The sequence below is a fragment of the Gopherus flavomarginatus genome, chromosome 14 (genome assembly GCF_025201925.1).
Source record: "Gopherus flavomarginatus isolate rGopFla2 chromosome 14, rGopFla2.mat.asm, whole genome shotgun sequence".
Lineage (NCBI taxonomy): Eukaryota > Metazoa > Chordata > Testudines > Testudinidae > Gopherus > Gopherus flavomarginatus.
The window spans coordinates 32,586,395-32,605,380 of record NC_066630.1 but is presented as its reverse complement, the minus strand read 5'-3'; the positions used below and the strand labels follow the sequence as shown (position 1 = coordinate 32,605,380).

General features: G+C 42.1%; 2 protein-coding genes across 6 annotated transcripts in view; both read right to left on the bottom strand.

Moving 5' to 3' along the window:
* LPCAT2 (lysophosphatidylcholine acyltransferase 2) overlaps positions 1–18,986 on the bottom strand; it is a 76,198-nt gene that overhangs the window by 15,669 nt on the left and 41,543 nt on the right. For 3 of the 5 annotated variants that reach the window (XR_007769315.1, XR_007769316.1, XM_050922703.1), the window contains exons 11-14: positions 18,663–18,816; positions 9,210–9,308; positions 6,985–7,126; positions 5,482–5,720 (exon numbers count right to left, since the gene is read on the bottom strand). Coding sequence is in view for 3 of the 5 variants with exons in the window: in XM_050922703.1 (XP_050778660.1) it covers positions 5,482–5,720; positions 6,985–7,126; positions 9,210–9,308; positions 18,663–18,816 (634 nt within the window). In the remaining 2 variants the exon portion in view is untranslated. Of the gene's footprint in view, positions 1–4,035; positions 5,721–6,984; positions 7,127–9,209; positions 9,309–18,662; positions 18,817–18,986 lie in introns of those variants that run through there. The other 2 variants (XM_050922701.1, XM_050922704.1) reach the window with 1 other exon arrangement.
* CAPNS2 (calpain small subunit 2) lies at positions 15,222–17,173 on the bottom strand. Its single transcript, XM_050922742.1, has one exon. It carries the CDS (start codon positions 16,585–16,587, stop codon positions 15,844–15,846), a length of 744 nt encoding a protein of 247 aa, XP_050778699.1. The 5' UTR covers positions 16,588–17,173; the 3' UTR covers positions 15,222–15,843.

Below are 18,986 nucleotides of genomic sequence, written 5' to 3'. Positions count from 1 at the left end.
ATTAGATCTAACAGTTGCTTTGTCTGCTAGCCATCAATGTGTTACTGACCTCACTGATCCTGTTCAGTTCTTTCAGGGTGGGGTTCCATCAGAGGTGTGTAATTTCTCATCAGGCTGGAAGCCCTTGTGTATGGACTCCTGTGCTGGTCAGCGTAATCACTATTGCTGTTGAATATCTCTGTGAAGCAGCCTGGTTAAGGCATGCTGGCATTCTTTTCTCTCTGTTTCCATCTAAGCTGGCTTGACATCATCATGTTGCTTGGCTAACGGAGCACAGTGGATGCCTGACAACTGGATGAATCACTCCCCATAAGAAGTGAATAGAGTTCAAAATAATGTCCATTTTACCACAAGATGAGTGTCTTATGTACCAGGGGTCCACTGCTGTTGAATTCTTACTTACTCTGCACTGAAATATAAATGTATTGTCCTTCAATGCTAGATTGAGGACTGTTTCTTTTATTTTAGCATGGCTTTTTATAACTTTCAGCGTCCCTCTGCCACTTAGTTAGATATAGTGCCTGGTTACTCCAAACTGCTTTTAGTTTGTCTTTTGAAAGCTCCCAGAAGCCCTGAGGATGCCTAGAAATTAATTTATTTGCTTCTTGCACAGCAACCAGCTGTGCATATATTGAGTTAGTGTCTCTTGTGCTCAATTAATTCTCTCCAGTGGATGGTGGAACCCCGGCTACATTCTGCAACCATTTGTGGGCCTTTTCTGTTTAATGTATAGGGCTATACCTTTTGAGCTGTGGTAGCTTCCCATTGTGTAACCCAATTGTTACAGTGCTCTACAGTGTGGTGTTTCACTTATTGCAACCCACTAGAAAAAGAAAAGCCAAAGAGGAGTTTGAGGAACAGCTAGCCAAAAACTCAAAAGATAACAACAAAATGTTCTTTAAGTACATCAGAAGCAGGAAGCCTGCTAAACAACCAGTGAGGCCCCTGGATGATCGAGATACAAAAGGAGCGCTTAAAGATGATAAAGTCATTGCGGAGAAACTAAATGGATTCTTTGCTTCAGTCTTCACGGCTGAGGATGTTAGGGAGATTCCCAAACCTGAGCCGGCTTTTGTAGGTGACAAATCTGAGGAACTGTCATAGATTGAAGTGTCCCTAGAGGAGGTTTTGGAATTAATTGATAAACTCAACATTAACAAGTCACTGGGACCAGATGGCATTCACCCAAGAGTTCTGAAAGAACTCAAATGTGAAGTTGCAGAACTATTAAATATGGTTTGTAACCTGCCCTTTAAATCAGCTTCTGTACCCAATGACTGGAAGATAGCTAATGTAACGCCAATGTTTAAAAAGGGGTCTAGAGGTGATCCTGGTAATTACAGACCAGTAAGTCTAATGTCAGTACCAGGCAAATTAGTTGGACCATAGTAAAGAATAAAATTGTCAGACACATAGAAGAACATAAATTGTTGGGCAAAAGTCAACATGATTTCTGTTAAGGGAAATCGTGTTTTACTAATCTGTTAGAGTTCTTTGAAGGGGTCAACAAACATGTGGACAATGGGGATCCAGTGGACACAGTGTACTTAGATTTCCAGAAAGCCTTTGACAAGGTCCCTCACCGAAGGCTCTTACGTAAATTAAGTTGTCATGGGATAAAAGGGAAGGTCCTTTCATGGATTGAGAACTGGCTAAAAGACAGGGAACAAAGGGTGGAAATAAATGATAAATTCTCAGAATGGAGAGGGGTAACTAGTGGTGTTCCCCATGGGTCAGTCCTAGGACCAATCCTATTCAACTTATTCATAAATGATCTGGAGAAAGGGGTAAAATGTGAGGTGGCAAAGTTTGCAGATGATACTAAACTGCTCAAGATAGTTAAGACCAAAGCAGACTGTGAAGAACTTCAAAAAGAGCTCACAAAACTAAGTGATTGGGCAACAAAATGGCAAATGAAATTTAATGTGGATAAATATAAAGTAATGCACATTGAAAAAATAACCCCAACTATACATACAATATGATGGGGGCTAATTTAGCTACAACGAATCAGGAAAAAGATCTTGGAGTCATCCTGGATAGTTCTTTGAAGATGCCCACGCAGTGTGTAGAGGGGATCAGAAAAGCAAACAGGATGTTAGAAATCATTAAAAAGGGGATAGAAAATAAGACGTATAATATATTATTGCCCTTATATAAATCCATGGTACGCCCACATCTTGAATACTGCGTACAGATATGGTCTCATCTCAAAAAAGATATACTGGCACTAGAAAAGGTTCAGAGAAGGGCAACTAAAATGATTAGGGGTTTGGAGAGGGTCCCATATGAGGAGAGATTAAAGAGGAGACTAAGGGGGGATATGATAGAGGTATATAAAATCATGAGTGATGTGGAGAGAGTAGATAAGGAAAAGTTATTTACTTATTCCCATAATACAAGAACTAGGGGCCACCAAATAAAAGGAAGTTCTTCTTCACAAAGCACACAGTCAACTTGTGGAACTCCTTGCTTGAGGAGGTTGTGAAGGCTGGGACTATAACAGCGTTTAAAAGAGAACTGGATAAATTCATGGAGGTTAAGTCCATTAACGGCTATTAGCCAGGATAGGTAAGGAATGGTATCCCTAGCCTGTTTGTCAGAGGATGGAGATGGATGGCAGGAGAGAGATCACTTGATCATTACCTGTTAGGTTCACTCCCTCTGGGGCACTTGCATTGGCCACTGTCAGTAGACAGGATACTGGGCTAGATGGACCTTTGGTCTGACCCAGTAGGGCCATTCTTATGTTCCTAAATTCAAGGAGTGTGCATAAACAACTCTTGCCACATAAAGGTTCTGGAGAAAAAACTGTTTTGTCTATCCACTAACGCCCCCTCTCTTACTTTAGTTACCTGGAACAAAAGCATCCTCATCCTATCCTGACACAAACCATGAACTACACTTACAGTCCCCTTTGATGTGTGTGTAAGGCAAAATCCTCTTTGCTAAGAAATTCATATTCATTTTGCCTCTAAGGGCTTGTTTAAATGAACACTTCCTGCATTGCAAGTGAGGGGGTGAAGCTACCCTCCACTAGCCTCCTGAGCAGTAAGTGTACATGTGGGGCCTGCTGATGCATGTTAAAAGTTTCCTATAGCACACTGATGTACTGATGTTTAAAAAAGCAATACTTCAAAGTGCACTAGGGAACTTTTAGAGTAATCAGCAGGGTCCACACGGACACCTAGAGTGCAGCATGCTAGTACAGGGTAGGTTCACACCCAGTGATTGTCCATTTAGACAAGCCCTCAGCGACTGGGGCACTGTATAGCCACGCCAGGCTGAGGCAAAGGGTGGCCCCAGCTGATAATCACACACACATCAGTAACTCATTTTTGAATACTGGTACTGTAGTTCCTAACTTTGTGGGGAAATCTGTTTGCTTAGCAAGAGGCAGCAAAAAAACAAACAAAAACAAAAAATCCCATAAATTGGCTGAAGAGGCAAGCCAAAAATCTACCACAGGCTGGGATCTGTCTGTACACCTTCATACATAGCTTCTGAAAGTGAGGGATCAACTGACTACATGTACGAAGGTGTCTCAGAACTCATGGTGGTTAGATCCTTCTTCTGGTATTTGCTGTTGTGGGGTCAGAGCGCACATTCCTAGAGTTCAACTTAAACTCAGACATAATTTCTATTTATGAATTATGGTTCGAATCACTGATTCCTTTTGCTTGCCTATGACGTGTCCTCATTTTCAGGCTGCGGACAGACAAGCATCTCAGAGGCTCCACAAAAGGGATAACTGCAAAATTCTTTTTTCCTTTGTGTGCGGTTCCTTTGTGCCAATGTTCCCTTTTACTAGAGGAGTCAGCAGGGAGAGTTCACAGCCATTGTATCTCCAGGAAAGCGGCAACCATATGATACTTCTCTAGCCTTGCAGTAAATGGCAGCACCATCGTTCTCAGGGCTAAGAATGGCAACTTCAACTTACATTGTACCTTATGCCATACAAAGACATTGCATGGAAAACCCCAGCAGCCCATGTAGCCAGTATGTCCTTCCTCCAATACTCACACATGTTCTTAAAAAAAAAATTTATTTATTAAAGCATCGGGAACTGAGAGAGCCACAATATTACAGAAGATCACACATGAAAGCTAGAACATGTAAATATACCTTGAGACAGTAAAATAATTGATCAAAGGTCAGAAGCCACCATTGCAACTGGACCTCAAATAGCAGAACCAGGTCTCCTGCTGATGCTACACAATACATTCCAGGCTTTTGAGGTAATATTCCTGAGCCTCTTGCCCATCTTTCAGCAGGTATTCTCTAATTGAAACTAACCTGCCACTTCTCCCTTTGATGAATAGGGTAATCTATGCGAGTAACTCCTAGGAATGTTGAAAGCTAAGAATATAAATCCCTTACAGGTTAATGAGTGAAAAGATGATGGACCAACATTTCAAAACTCTGGTCCGAAATTGCACAGTAGGGGACTAAGGCAAAAACTATTGCAGTCAACAGGAATCTTTCCACTGACCTCAACTGGCCTTTGGATCACGCTCTCGGGGTGTATTAAGTGCAGATATGGTTTCTGAAAGCCTATTTTACAGTAGATTCTATTAGAACTATGGCTTGACATTATCCAGAACAAGGTCATGATCACTTGATGACTGTTAGATCGAAATTTTCATATGGTATTAAATTAGTAAAAACTGTGTGTGTTTATATGCCTTTTTTTCCATTTAGTGTTCTAACCACTAAGGCCCTGTTTTCTGAGTTTTCCTATTCAAATAATCTGCTATCTTTGAACTCCAATTCATGTTTATTGTTAACAAATACAACCCATTCCATCTTTAGTGGGCCTTTGTCCAAAAGATGTTGCTATTATCAGTGAATCAACATGGCTTTGTCGAGAAATTTTGACTGTAGTTGACAACAGATTAAGGAAAGCCTCAAGACAGCCACGCACTAACTAAAATACCAACTTCCTAACACTTGTTCTCCTATGAATTCTAAATTTTCTATACTTTTGAAATTTCAGAAATGTTGAAGGGTGCCCAGAGACTAAAGAAAACAAAATCTTATATTTAAATGTCCCATAGTGAGGGAAAGCAGCAAATCTTCTCCTCAGTCCCTACTGGGAACATACTTTGCTTTGGTTGGCTACCTTTACAATGTCCGCTACCTTGTAAACACCTTGCTTGGAAGAGAGTAAACAATATTCACAGTCCTGTGAGACTGACACCAAAAAAAATTTGAGGCTATGGTATTCATTTAACTTAGATTCAGAGTGTATTGGGCAATCTGCCTAAGAGGGGACATTTTTACTTACAACGCCGAGTGGCAGAATGAAATAAATTATTTATCCCTCCTCCCCCACAATTTTGAGACACAGAGAAATACAAAAAAAGTCAAAAAAATTCTTAAAATCTTAACTGTTATCAATATTAACAAGCACATTTTGATATAAAATAACCTCAGTGAAATGTGCACAGTGTAAATGCAGAATTATCAGGCTGTTTATACTTAGTCATCCTTTTTGTCTGAAGTACTTGAGATGTCTTCTTCATTGCTTTCAGGACCGACTTTATTTCTTGTGATTGGAGTCTTTTCTGAAACTGATGTCTTACTCTGTGAGTATGTGTCTTCTGGTGTCTGATAATCTTCTTCATCTAATGTCTGTAGCTGGCACCTCTGTAGCTCTAGGTACGTAGTAAATAACTTGGCATATTCTGGATGCTTGAATGCAAAGTCCTTAAACTCATCTGGAATTAAAGACAGTAAAGACAGTGTGTTGAGCAACAATGATGCAAAATACTCTACTGCACAACAATAGTATTACAGCAAAGAAAATTATAGTGACTGAGACCAGTATCCCTTCATTGACAGTGACCAGGACAAGAAGCTTCAGAGGAAGGGGCAACAGACTCCAGTGTGGGCAGTTTGGGAATTACTATTTCTATTGTAGCTGTTCTATATTTAGTCCTATTAAAACATCCAGAAACTGAAATGCCAATTGAATGGTGACCTGAAAAGTTAAAATTTTACACTTGTCAAAACTCTTGCAAAAAGTGAGGCTATTGTGGATTATTTCATTACAAATAATGGCTCATAGCTGCTAAGAAGCTTAAGAAGTGACTGTCGGTCCCAGTGGTGGAATTCACTAGTGTGGGAGACACAGATTTCACAAATAAATCCCAGACTTTGGAATTGCCTAATACAGGATCTTAGAATGACCACAAGTCTCATTGCCTTAAATGGGATGTGCGAAGCTCACAGCTTCAGCACAGCTTTCTCTCTGCCATAATACTACCAGCAATGAAGGAAGAAGAAAGGGGGTGGGGCAGCTGGGAAGACAGAAGATCTACCAATTGTGGCGATTGTGTCAGGGGAAGTATGGAAGAAGTTAATCCATTGGCTGCTTGTGGGAATCTCTTGTAAGGCATACATGGTGATGGAGATGGCATATAAAAACCAACTGAAATGACGTTATAAGATCTCTTACGTTACACCTACACTTAGAGCTGGGGGGAGTGATTCTCAGCATGAGGAGAAATACTTGCACTTGCTCCCATTGAGCTCATGCGCTAAAAATAGAATGTAGCCATGGCAGCGAGAGTGGTGGGACTGGCTAGCAGCCCTGAAAATGTGCCTAGGGTCTCTGGCACGGTAGTGCAAGTATGTCTCTTCGAATGGGAATCATAGAATATCAGGGTTGAAGGGGAGCTCAGGAGATCATCTAGTCCAACCCCCTGCTCAAAGCAGGACCAATCCCCAACTAAATAACATCCCCAGCTCCAAGTGTAGGCATACAATTAAGGAGAAATTAATACATCATCTTGGTCCATGTTTCCCAACCACATATTTTTCTCAACATTAACAACATATGAGTGGTCTAGGCACCTGTTAGACCTTTTTTTGTGGGGAAAAGAGTTCTGAATCTGTAATAATCGGAGACTGAGATCTTAGAGTAGTAATATGAAAGCTCTTTCTTAGTATAAGTGTATTAGTTCTATGAAATATACTTACTATAGGCGATCTTCCCAGAATTATCTGTGTCTATTTCCTTAAAGAGTTGAGAAACATCAAGGTCAGGTACGCCAAGAGATGACCGGAGAATACAAGCAAACTCTTCTTCTGTTATGCTGCCGTCATCATCAACGTCAAAGAGCTGAAGTAGAAAGATTACAAAACTGTAATGTGAACACCCCTGGTATTAGTTTGCCTATGTGGTAGCACAGCAATTTCAATTCAAATTAACCTTTGAAAGCACCCAATAATGGTCTCTGCCATTCAAGATGTCTCAGCAGTTGTCACTGTGATTTGAAGACTCGAGTCCCAACAGCTAATTTTTATTACAAATTTAAAAAAAAAATGTTTTTCCAGAGAATGAGATGGGACATTTTTCAAGGAACTTTTCAAAAGAAAGAAAACACTGAGATCAAAGGATGCATGATGGACAAATACAATAATTGGATGTAAATATGCTGTACTGGAGAATATGCTCAGAAACTAGTCATGGAAAAATACCACTAAATTAGCTTTTTCAAAAACACGGCCCATAGTTTGTTATAAACCATTATATTTATTTAAAAAAAAGTGTCCCATGTATAAGTACTAAAAAGAATACCACCAGGCTTGTGTCTTTTTTTTCTGCAAGTTAACCTTTTATGACATGACTGAACTTGCTCCTTTTTGGCTAGGATGAAAATCCATATTGTAATAACATGCATGATTTGTCGCCCACTACATATTTCATGCCATCCTTTCTAGCATGGCAGTGGCAGTGAGCAGCTGCACTAACCGCTCACTAGTGTCAGAAATAAAGGGAACGATAGCTTCCATCCTGTAAAGAGCTCCCCGGGGTGAACCCCTGCAATCGAGCAGAACCCACTGCAAGTGAAACCATGTTTGATAGCAGATAATGGAAGAAAAGTCATAGCTCCATTTCAGAGTAGAACGCTTCCCATTGAGGAGAGTAATGATGTCCAAATTAATCGGCTTCAAAGTACACCTCTACCCCAATATAACGCAACCCAAAATAACATGAATTTGGATAGAACGCGGTAAAGCAGTGCTCCAGAGGGGCGGGGCTGCGTACTCCGGCGGATCAAAGCAAGTTCCATAGAACGCGGTTTCACGTATAACGCGGTAAGATTTTTTTGGCTCCCTAGGACAGCGTTATATTGGGGTAGAGGTGTAAATGCAACAGTTAATATACCATTGGCGGTTGCTATGGTTTGGAGGCCAGTCTTTCTGAGGATCTTCAGACACAAAACATCTCTGAGAAAGCAGAGCTACCTTTTGAGCAGTGGTTGAACAGGCTGGATTGCCGGAACTATTGCTATATAGAGCTGCAATAGGACACAATAATTTCACATAAAAATATAGGCGACTTCTTGAGTAAGCACTGGTCTCTCTTATGAGAGTCCTATTCAGAGTAACTTTCCCTCACATCTCAAGACACTGCACAAGGAATACACAAAAGCAGAGCAGTGGAGGGAACTCAGAGTCTTAAGTGTCCATGATTCAAAACAAGCTGGTAACTAATTTTTTATTTTACTAGCCTTGACATGTCCACTGATGATTTTTTTAAAAAGAACAACTAGACCAGGGGCCGGCAACCTTTCAGAAGTGATGTGCCGAGTCTTCATTTATTCACTCTAATTTAAGGTTTCATGTGCCGGTAATACATTTTAATGTTTTTAGAAGGTCTCTTTCTATAAGTCTATAATATATAACTAAACTATTGTTGTATGTAAAATAAATAAGGTTTTTAAAATGTTTAAGAAGCTTCATTTAAAATTAAATTAAAATGCAGAGCTCCCCGGACCGGTGGCCAGGACCCAGGCAGTGTGAGTGCCACTGAAAATCAGCTTGTGTGCTGTGTTCAGCACCTGTGTCATAGGTTGCCTACCCCTGAGCTAGACTGAACACTTCAACCCCACCAGACTATTCTGATCTACATATCACTCGCAAAACACCCCCACAAAAGTGTGTAATTATTGCTGAATCATTTTTGGAGTTATCTTGCAAAGTTACATATTCCTTAGTGCCTTCACATGGCTTTTGAAGAACTTATCTATGAAGCTGACATCTGCATTTTCTTCATTACAAATGTCAATTGGTTTAAGAGTATTACTCACATTCACATGACAGATTGAATCTATAAATTTATATGATGATTTGAAAGAGAACAGAATTACAGTCAGCCCAGGTTTGTCAGGTTTAGTGCTGTACTAAACTGAACTTACCTTAAATGCCATCTGAATAGTCTCTTCTGTGTTGGCAGGGTTACAAAGAACAGACAAACCAATCACGTATTCTCGGAAGTCTATGGTGCCATCTCCATTCTGTAACCACAAGGACAGAAGGCAAAAGTTAGAGTTAATAGCTTGGATCACTTGAAAGGCTCATCATATGAGAAATATAATCAAGCCATGCAATCTGTACTAATGCTTAATTTACCATTTTTTAAAAAAATTCTGGGGAAAAAAAAATCAGTACGTTTGTACCATTTAAAAATGACCAGAGAAAGCATTTCTACAGATGAACAATTGACGTCTGGTTGCAGTTTTGTAAGCACCATTTCACAAAAGGATTAAAATCTTTACCTGCATAAGAAGGGAGTTTTGGTTATTAGCTTTTGATCACCCCAAAAAGTACTTTTGGCTACAAGGTATAGAACACAGAGATATGATACAGCATATGCAGTCAAGAAGTTACCATGGGCTTTCTGTGGAGCAAGTACTATGTTCAGAATGCTGTAAAAATACCTGAGACACTTCATGAGTCAAACTACAAGATACTGCACTTTAATCATAATGGCCTGTATTGGAAGTAGGAAAACCAGATTGTATTAAGTAGAAAAATACTACAATAAATTCATTCAGACCTAAACTGCAGTTCCTTTGATGCGACTGGCTATCAGGTTGAGGTGAAATTATTGGCGAGTCCATTTGCAGTGAGGGGAAGTGGCAAATATGCACATGTATTTCAGCAGGTATTTGAGTTGACTGTATTTATGTGATGATCGTAAAAGTTCTTTGTGGACATAGGAGATATTCTGTCATGGGTAAAAAAAAATAACGTTTGAAAGTTAGGTGACCAGACACAGAGCATCTACCTTGAGGTTAAGGTGGCTGGTGATCTCTAGGCTGAAATATTCCCATGAGACATTCGTCAAAAAATTCTGAACAGCAAATAAATTTGTAAAAACTGAATGCTGATGGTGTAGAATTCATGATTTGGGGGGGGGGGGCAAAAAAAGGAGGGCTACATTTCTGAATTAAAGTATTCTTCCAGGAGGCAAAATAGTAGTGTCAAAATCCTCCCAAGTTGATCAATATGAAACATTTTACAGACAAATGAAGGAACAATAGTCTTGTGGGTAAACACACAGAGCAGACGGGAGATCTGCACAGCTTTCTGGCTCTGCTACCAGCTTGTGCTGTCCTCTTGAACACAACACACTTAGCATCTCCGTTCCTCAGTTCCCCCAGTTGTATAATGGAACAGTGCCAAGACTAAACTGTAGAGTGCCTTGAGATCCTTGGGATCTGCATACTGTGGATTTCCATTACTGAATGAGTGCTTCTGTACTTTGGATGGTCCTGGATTCAGATAGGTGGGTGAGAAAGTATTTTTACTCTTAAACAAACAAACAAATGACCAATATACTTGGCAAGTTTTCAAGCAATTGCTACCTAGATCCAAATTTACTCACCCTCTAAAGCCAATACACTGCCAGTTTACAGACACCCATGTTTTGTTTTCTATTGATAGGGTAAAGAATCTTTGTGGAAGCATTTAGAATGTTGAATATCACCTACTGTTTAGAGACTTGGGGGTTTGCCAACAAGTTTCCTTATAAAATTCTTCACTGCTAATAAAATTACTAGCATCTTGTTAGACAAGTAGCATGGTATAATTTGATACTTGTTGGCAATTTTCTAGTCAATCTCTACACTTTAACCTCTGTGATTAACAGTTAGCTGGTACCTCGGTACAATTTTTTTTTTGTCTAATGGTTTCTGATGCCAGACATTTTAACACTATGGATCTTGTGACATCCAAATGTTAGATATACAATGTATCATTGACTTTTTATTGTGTAGTTTTACAATCTGAATGCCCGGATTGTTAATTTATCATCAGAGGTCCAGCAAATGCTTGTATTGTATATAATTAGTTGAAGGTTTTTTGCTGATTCCACTAGAACTGTTTTCAGGAATTTACAATTCCTTCGTACATGTGGTGTGGCATGACGTACAGGTTTTAGCTTGGGTATGACTTAATATGATTTTTAAATGGTTTAAGATTGTCCCAGTGGTGCATAAAAATATGACTGCAAGAGTTGAGGGGGGGGGAAGTAAGCTATGTTAAGTGAATATGGCCTTGGTTTAAAACAAACACACAGAATTTGGAAAGCAGTTGGTTCATAATGGGGACTAATGCTTTCGTTATTAATAAACGGAGCATGACAAAGTTAGTATGGTCAAATTATTTCCATCTAGATGTCAAAACCAAGAATTAAATATAGTGCAATCAGAAGTACTTTCATTCCAGCATTTTGGATATCTGGATGTGATAACTGCATTTCAGGTTCATACTGTGACTTCATCATACTAACGCCTAGGATGCTGGCTACTTGCCAGATGGTTTGACACTCGATGAAAGGAGAGGTGGGAGGGGCAGGAGCAGAAACGGAGATGTTTGCATGGCTCCTGACATGAGAAAGGATAGGAGGGAAAGGATGGACACTGAATTAAAAATGCATCTAGAGAAATACTGACAGTAAGAAGCAATGTCACTGCAGGTAAATTTGGCCTAACATCCTCTCTGTTTTCACAGGAGATTGTGCGTTGCAGCACGATATGCAAGATTTAAACTCTGTAACCAAAGCTATTCAGAGAGGTGACTTGTGAACCAAAAGCCCAATTCCCCAACAGGGCCGGCTTTAGGCCGATTCGCCCAATTCCCAGGAATTGGGCCCAGAGCCTTAGACATTTTTTTTTTAAACTTACCCCGGGTCCCTGGCTGCAATCTGCTCATCTTCCGTGGTCCCACTCCCTTGAGTGAAGCGCAGGCGGGAGCGCGGCAAACCCCGCAGCCCTGGCTGGAGCGCGGCAAGCCCCGCGGTCCCGGCCGGAGCTCGGCAAGCCCCGAGGCACTGCTCTCCTGGCTGGAGCTCCGGGCCTTTAAATAGCCTCCAGAGCCCTGGGGTAGTGAGGGGCTCCGGGGGCTATTTAAAGGGTCAGGGCTCCAGCTGCCTGCCTCTGCCACCCTGCTCCTTTAAATAGCCGCCAGAGCCCCGCCACCACCATGCATTCCCCAGGGCTCCCGCGGCTATTTAAAAGGTCCAGGGCAGGGTAGAAGCTGGGGAGCCCCGGGCCCTTAAAATAGCCCCTAAAGCCCTGGGATAGCAGGGAGCTTGGGGGCTATTTAAAGGGCTGGGGCTCCAGCTGCCTCTGCTGCACCCTCTGCCTTGCCCACACCAGCCCCGCTCCCCCTGCCTGCAGCCAGCTCTGCACTCCGTGCCCACAGCCAGTCCCTGTCAAACCCCTTGCTGTGTCTCCAGTCAACCCCTGCCACACACCTGTAGCCCTGCCCAAAGCCAGCCAGTCCCACACACACTGCTGCTTGCACCAGCCCAGCACACCCTGCCCTGTCTCCAGCCAACCCCTGCAGCACCCCCCTGCCTGAAGCCAGCCAGTCTCTGCCTCTGTCTCCAGCCCTGCCAACCCCTGCTGCATCCCCCCCGCGGCCCTGCCTGAAGCCAGCCCGCCCCACACACCCCCTATCTCCAACCAGCCCCGCACGCCTTGCCCTGCCTCCAGCCAGCCCCATGTCCACTGCTGCCCTGCAGTTCCGGGACAGTAACCCTGCACACTTGCTTCAATGAGGTGGGCAGGGAGCAGCTGGGACCCACACGTGAAACAGCAGTCATTAATAACCAATCAACAGCATATATGATGCAATGTACATAATTTATACTTTTATTATTTATATAGTTATGGAAAGTAAATAATACATGAAAGATATGAGAGCCTTTTTTTTTCCACTTTTTTTTTTTTTAAGTCATCCCTGCCAGGGCCCCACCGAAAATGTTCGAATTGGGCCATGCACTTCCTAAAGCCGGCCCTGTTCCCCAAATAGCAAAAGATAAGGGGTGGAGCATTCCATGCACAGCTACTTTTTGAATTTAGGTCTTTCTGTCACATTAACTCATTGCAACTGTCTGGTGAAATGTCCCCTCTCGATTCTCTCACCACCGACATACACCATGTGGTGATGCAGAAACCACTGCCTCTGGTTATTATATAGCCCAAGTCATACACTAGGATAATAATGGCACTTACCAGGCTTCCATGGGCTATCTACCTGCTGTATGCCCAGCAGAGTTCAGGGTGGCTATGACAGAGCATGGGGTATACGGGCCTGGAAAGCACGAATGAAGCAGTGGCTGGCTAGTGTGACTTTGGGATCTTGCAGTGTGCTGAATGCCTGAATGCTGCTCCTCAGCTATACTTACTATTAATTGGGTATTTGGCATAGCAAATACATGTAGCTCATTTAAATATTTGTATGTTGCTAAAGAAAAGTAAAAGTTAAACATAACAATTTTACTGTGTATTCTGATTTTAAACCAGACTTCAGCATTGCACTGCTGTTTTCAGTACGGGGTACTATAGATTTAAGACGTATTTTCTGTTTATGAGTCAAAAGCATGTGCTCAGTGAAGTACATTTATGGTGGTCTCAGTAACAGTAAAGCTTGCATATTGTAAGAAAAACACCCCTCCCCCCCACCCACAATAAACAGTCTCTTCAGAGCTCCATAGGGAGAAAGATCGGGCATGGACACTGAATTACCTTTTTTCCAACTAGCAAAACCCCTTCCAAGGCCAAATGGATGCGCAGGAATGATGTGGAAAAAGCCTGAGGTGTCATTGCCCAAGGGGCCCAACTTGCATTGTGCCTATAAAAGGTGTCATAACAGGGATAGTTTTCATATAGTTTCTAGTTTGATTTAGAAACCATATTTCCTAGGAGAACTGTTCCTGTATGTCAAAGAAAATCATCATCACAATCACTTCTAGGTCTGCAACAGGGAGAGAGGAATTCCTATTGGACACAGCAGTAGGGATGTGCTTTTACATGTCTCATTTTCATAATAGGGAACATCATGCAGGAGGTTGTTATTTTAATCCTTCCCTGCCAAACAATTACCTGTACCCACAGGTGAGATCTCACTAGCCTGAAAGACAGAGATTCTAAAGCAAACATTAATATAGAAACAATCACAAAGGGTCATTCTCTCTCCTTCACTCAATCTTCTACTGGGATTACCACCAACCTAGCCAAAATGCTTCTGTGATTTATTAATTTGTGGACGATGTGGATGTGGTTCAGAAGTTAGCCTATTTCGTCACAATTTGACTATTCTTTTATTTTTACTAAGTTTCTGTCATTCAGTCTGGTATCGTGCACCATAAGTGATTTAAACAACAGTTCATACATTGTGGAAAGCTGATCAGATTTCAACGACAATGTGCACACAGACTTGGTGAAAGTAGAAATGGAAATGGAAGCCATAATGATTTCAAAATACATCATCCTGTTAATAATCAAATGCTATCGCCCTACTGTTTAGTTAGTTAGCTGCTGATGACACTTTCTTATCAAGGTGGTGTAGGAAGGGCATAGGCGGCTGGATATTTGTAACTAGAGATGACTGCTTGACTCATCTTTTCAAATTCCATTCAGCACGCTCACGCTCTCTCTCTCAAACATACGTGTGTTAATATCAACTAGGCCCATGTAAAATAATTTTGCTTTAAAGCAGCCAAGGACATTCTGAACTGCAGGCACACACCTTCTCCAGTTCCTGCTGCTTCTTGCCTTTTAATGCCACTGCAAGCATCTCTGCCCTGACATGAATGGAACTATTGTAGTTAGAGATTGTGGGTCAAATTCACCCCTGAGGAAACTCCACTTCAATGGAGATAAGCCGAGGCTAAATTTGTCCATCTGTCTGTCTAATAGGTGACCACAGCAGTTCAACGGCCCTCTTGATAGGCAATTCTGTATTTTAGCACTACTCACATTATTGTACTTTACAGTAAAAATATTTGTTAGAAGGCTGCAGGAATAAAAAGAGTATATACCAAGCACCAGGTCCCCAGGAAATATTTCAGCTGAAAACAATGAGACAGCAGAAGTAGGAAAGAGGAGAGATGTAGTTTGTCTCTCAAAATCCACTGATTATTATAATAATTAATACTCCAATTTATTTTCCCCATTACAAATAATTCCTTACAAATTAGAAATCAATACACCTCTATTTACTAGCAATTTCCCTACAGGCAAGCACAGCATCTGCCTCCAGCAAAATAAGCACTGATAGATAAACACATAAAAATCAAAACAGTCATCAAAAACAACCCCAGTCTTAAGAAAAAATCAGAAATGTATTCTGTATTATAGGTATACGTCCACTAGCCGCCAACACACTATATGAGACGAAAGCCTTAACAACTACTCTTCCCATCACCATTCTCTCCTTTTTGAACCCAAATCTAGTTTTCTATTATAGGTACTCATATGCATGTGTGCGCAGACCCAGAGTCTTGCACAGCTCAAGAAATGCTCCATTTGGTAGCCCCTCAGCAATCCAAACAACTGTAAAACGTATGAAGTAGAAAAAAACCAAACATTTCACAATAAACTAAGGGTTTTTTAAGCATTGTGTGTGCTCTTTCATAGCAACAAAGCTTGCTTGACTTGACAAACAGTTGCTCTTGAAGAAGGAGAAAGGCTCCAGTTAGTTAACACCAGCATAAACAAGAGCATACAGTTGGAGTGTATTCCATTCCAGTGTGTTCCCTCAGGAGTACATGGTCAGCTGCAGCCACTCTTGAATGTTCATGTTCACCAGGCCGTCTCCATCTTGGTCCAGGGATTTGAAGGCACGGAACATGCCATCCAGTCGCACCAAACAGCTGATGAAGTTATTGAAATCCATGCTCCCGTTTTCATCGGAGTATCTGCGAATGATCATCTGGTACAGCTGTTCGTTCAGCTGGAACCCTGCAGCCTTGAATGCGTCTGGCAGCTGAGCACTCCCAAGAGTTCCTGACTGGTCGGAGTAGTGTTCTTTGTACACACACTGCCACTTCTTGATGTTGTTCCACAGGTACTTAAACTCCTCAAAGCCCAGCTTGCCGGTTGTGTCACTGTCCATGACTGACACCATGCTCCGGCATGTGTCTAGGCTGAAGCCCTCTGTCTTCAGGTTTTTATGTCTGGCCATCACCTTGTTTAGAATGTCCATCAACTCGGTGGCGCATACTTCCAGGTCATCTCCAGCCAGCTGGACAAACAGTCGGCGGAACTGACTGATCTCCTCACTCTCGCCGGCTTCCACGTTCATGAAGTGGCTGCGAGGAGTTGGGGGTGGCTCTGGGTTGTACTGAGCTGCTACCTCACTGATAATGTTGACGAGTCCTCCAACAAGTCCTCCAAGATTCCCTCCTCCTTGTCCACCTCCTGCTAAAAGACCTCCCAGACCTCTTGCAAGGCCCCCTCCGCTGCTGCTCCCTCCACCAAGCAAGGCTTGAGCAAGGAACATGGTGAATGTTTTACAGAGAATTAACCAGATGAGAGCTGAAAATCCTGCAGCCTCTGAGAGCAGTAATGGAGCCTGAGCTGGGTGTGAGCAAAATACAGATTATCTGTCTGAAGTATTAGTATTCCCCATGCCCAGGCATGTCTGATGCAGCCTTTCGTTGCCTGAATTCCATTAGCTCCCTGCAGCCACCCTCTGCTTTTGACAAGTATTTCTCTCTCCGAACACTTGCTTTTTATTTTACAGATCAGATTTGTATTCTCTGATGTGAAACCCTTGTAAGGTAAAACTGAGGGGTTGAAAACCATACAGCAAAATTTTCAAAATGTCCTTGGTGATCCTTTGAGCAACGTAATGTTAGAAAGGACCACAGCCAAGTTTAGATAACTTCTAACTTAACTTCCCAAGGAGATATGCTCAGTTTATCATGGGTGTATCTGTCCCTGCATTCTTGTCTCCAATGTCTTTACTTTGTTGGAGTTCAGAAATTAAAGTAACTTGTTTGTCCAAATAGGTGTAGCGTGGCTAGCAGCAATACAAGATTGCCTAACTAGCCATGCCAACGGGTCTCAACCTTCCACTTACTGTGATGGCCACAGCCTAATGGTCAGGATAGTTTAGTTTCACTTTTTGTCTGTGGCCTGTCTGCTAAGACTGAACAAGAATCAGGTCTGATGGGGGTTTCTATATCACAGACCCCTGTCCATTCATTTTACTATCTGGGATTTTGATGGCCTTTTGGTGGCTACAAATTTGGGTGAGGCTCAAGTCAGTGACCTGGAGCTGAGAGTTCCCATAACTCATTTCCATTCCTTCCCCAAAGAGCTGTGTTCTTGCATGCAAGTTGAGTATTTTGAAATTAAGTTAAAAAAAAAAAAGCAGGCAGGAAGAACAAGGTGTTGATGAGTCGCTCGAGCCAGACTTACATAACCATCAGCAGTAAGCTTGCTATCCTGAGACAAAGAGCTGGGATTTTAAGCGTCGTTGATTTCGTTTGGGACAAGTGGATAGAATTTTCAGTGAAAATAAAAATCTCAACTACTCTATAGGACCCTGTTACATGGAGCCATACTGCAATCTGGTAATCGGCACCACACTGTAAGCATGGAGAGTGATCCTCAAATGACTACAGTATACTCAGCATACGAGAAGGTCCCAGCTTGGGGAAAAGTAGGGCCTTAGCCAATAGTTTCCTAGAGAGAGAGAGAGAGAGAGACACACTATGGTCATACTGAACAGCTGGGATTAAATATGGTCTGTGGTGATGAAATGTTCACATATGCCTGTAGTTCAGGCACTTTCAATACAGTCAGCGTTTTAAAAAGAAGAAGAAGAAATTGGACCCTTCATTTTATCCTGATGAATTTGTTCAGACCTGGAGAATCTCATTACAAGTTTTGTCAGTGCTATATGGCACAATTCCTTTATAGGGAAGCTTACTAAAAGCAGGACCAGGAAAAACATGCAGAGTTTGTGAAACTCCGAAAATAAAACGTGAACAAAAGATCCTTGAGTGCTTGCAGCCAGGGCCAGCTTTAGGACGTGCAGGGCCCGATTTGAAAGATCCACCGCTGAAATGCTGTTGAAGACAGCAGCAGCAACTGAGCTGCCGCCAAAGACAGCGGCAACAATTCGGCGGTAGCTCAATCGGTTGCCGCTGTTTCCGGCGGCACTTTGGCAGAGAGTCCTTCCTCGGCAGTTGTCTTCCAGGGCCTTACCTTGCGAGGCCCGTCTTTCGGATGCTGTGGGGCCCTCTTAGGTGCAGGGCCCGATTCATGGGAATTGGATGAATCGGCTGAAAGCCAGTCCTGCTTGCAGCATACCATGCTGACTGTACATAGCACACAGTGCATAAACGGCAACCTTTCAAAGTACAGCATGTTTTCACAAGCATGAATGTGCACACGTACTGGGCTCCCTCAGTTACCCGCAGCCTTACAATCGTGTCAATAGGATTTTGGTTGGCAATTTACTCCTTTTATGAGCTGGACTTATGCTTGCAAATATCTTTAGGGAAAATGATTCCTAAGAGAATGTTAATAAGAGACCTTATTTCAGTCAGTGCCATAAATCCTTACCCTATCGAAGAGTAGGAACAGCTCTTTGAGAACATCTGAGACAGGCAGCTTCAAGTACTCGGCAAACTCCTCCATTCCAATTCTTCCCCCTTTGGAGGTATTTGCAATAGCAGCAAATGTATCCAGTTGATCTCGGATAGGATCCCATTTTAGACTATAAAAATCAGAGGAAGACGTAATTAACTTCTGTGCAGCAGGGCTCAAGAGAGATGGAGTTTTAGAAGCAAGAGAGTGATTGCAGTTTCCAGAACAGAAAACTGGATAGTGTGGAGTATGTAGTGCACTGAAAAAGTTGTTCTTTCAATGTGCGATATTTCATACTGA

Excerpts from the sequence above, each read along its gene's own strand:
- CAPNS2 (XM_050922742.1), bottom strand. The coding sequence starts at position 16,587 with ATGTTCCTTGCTCAAGCCTTGCTTGGTGGAGGGAGCAGCAGCGGAGGG.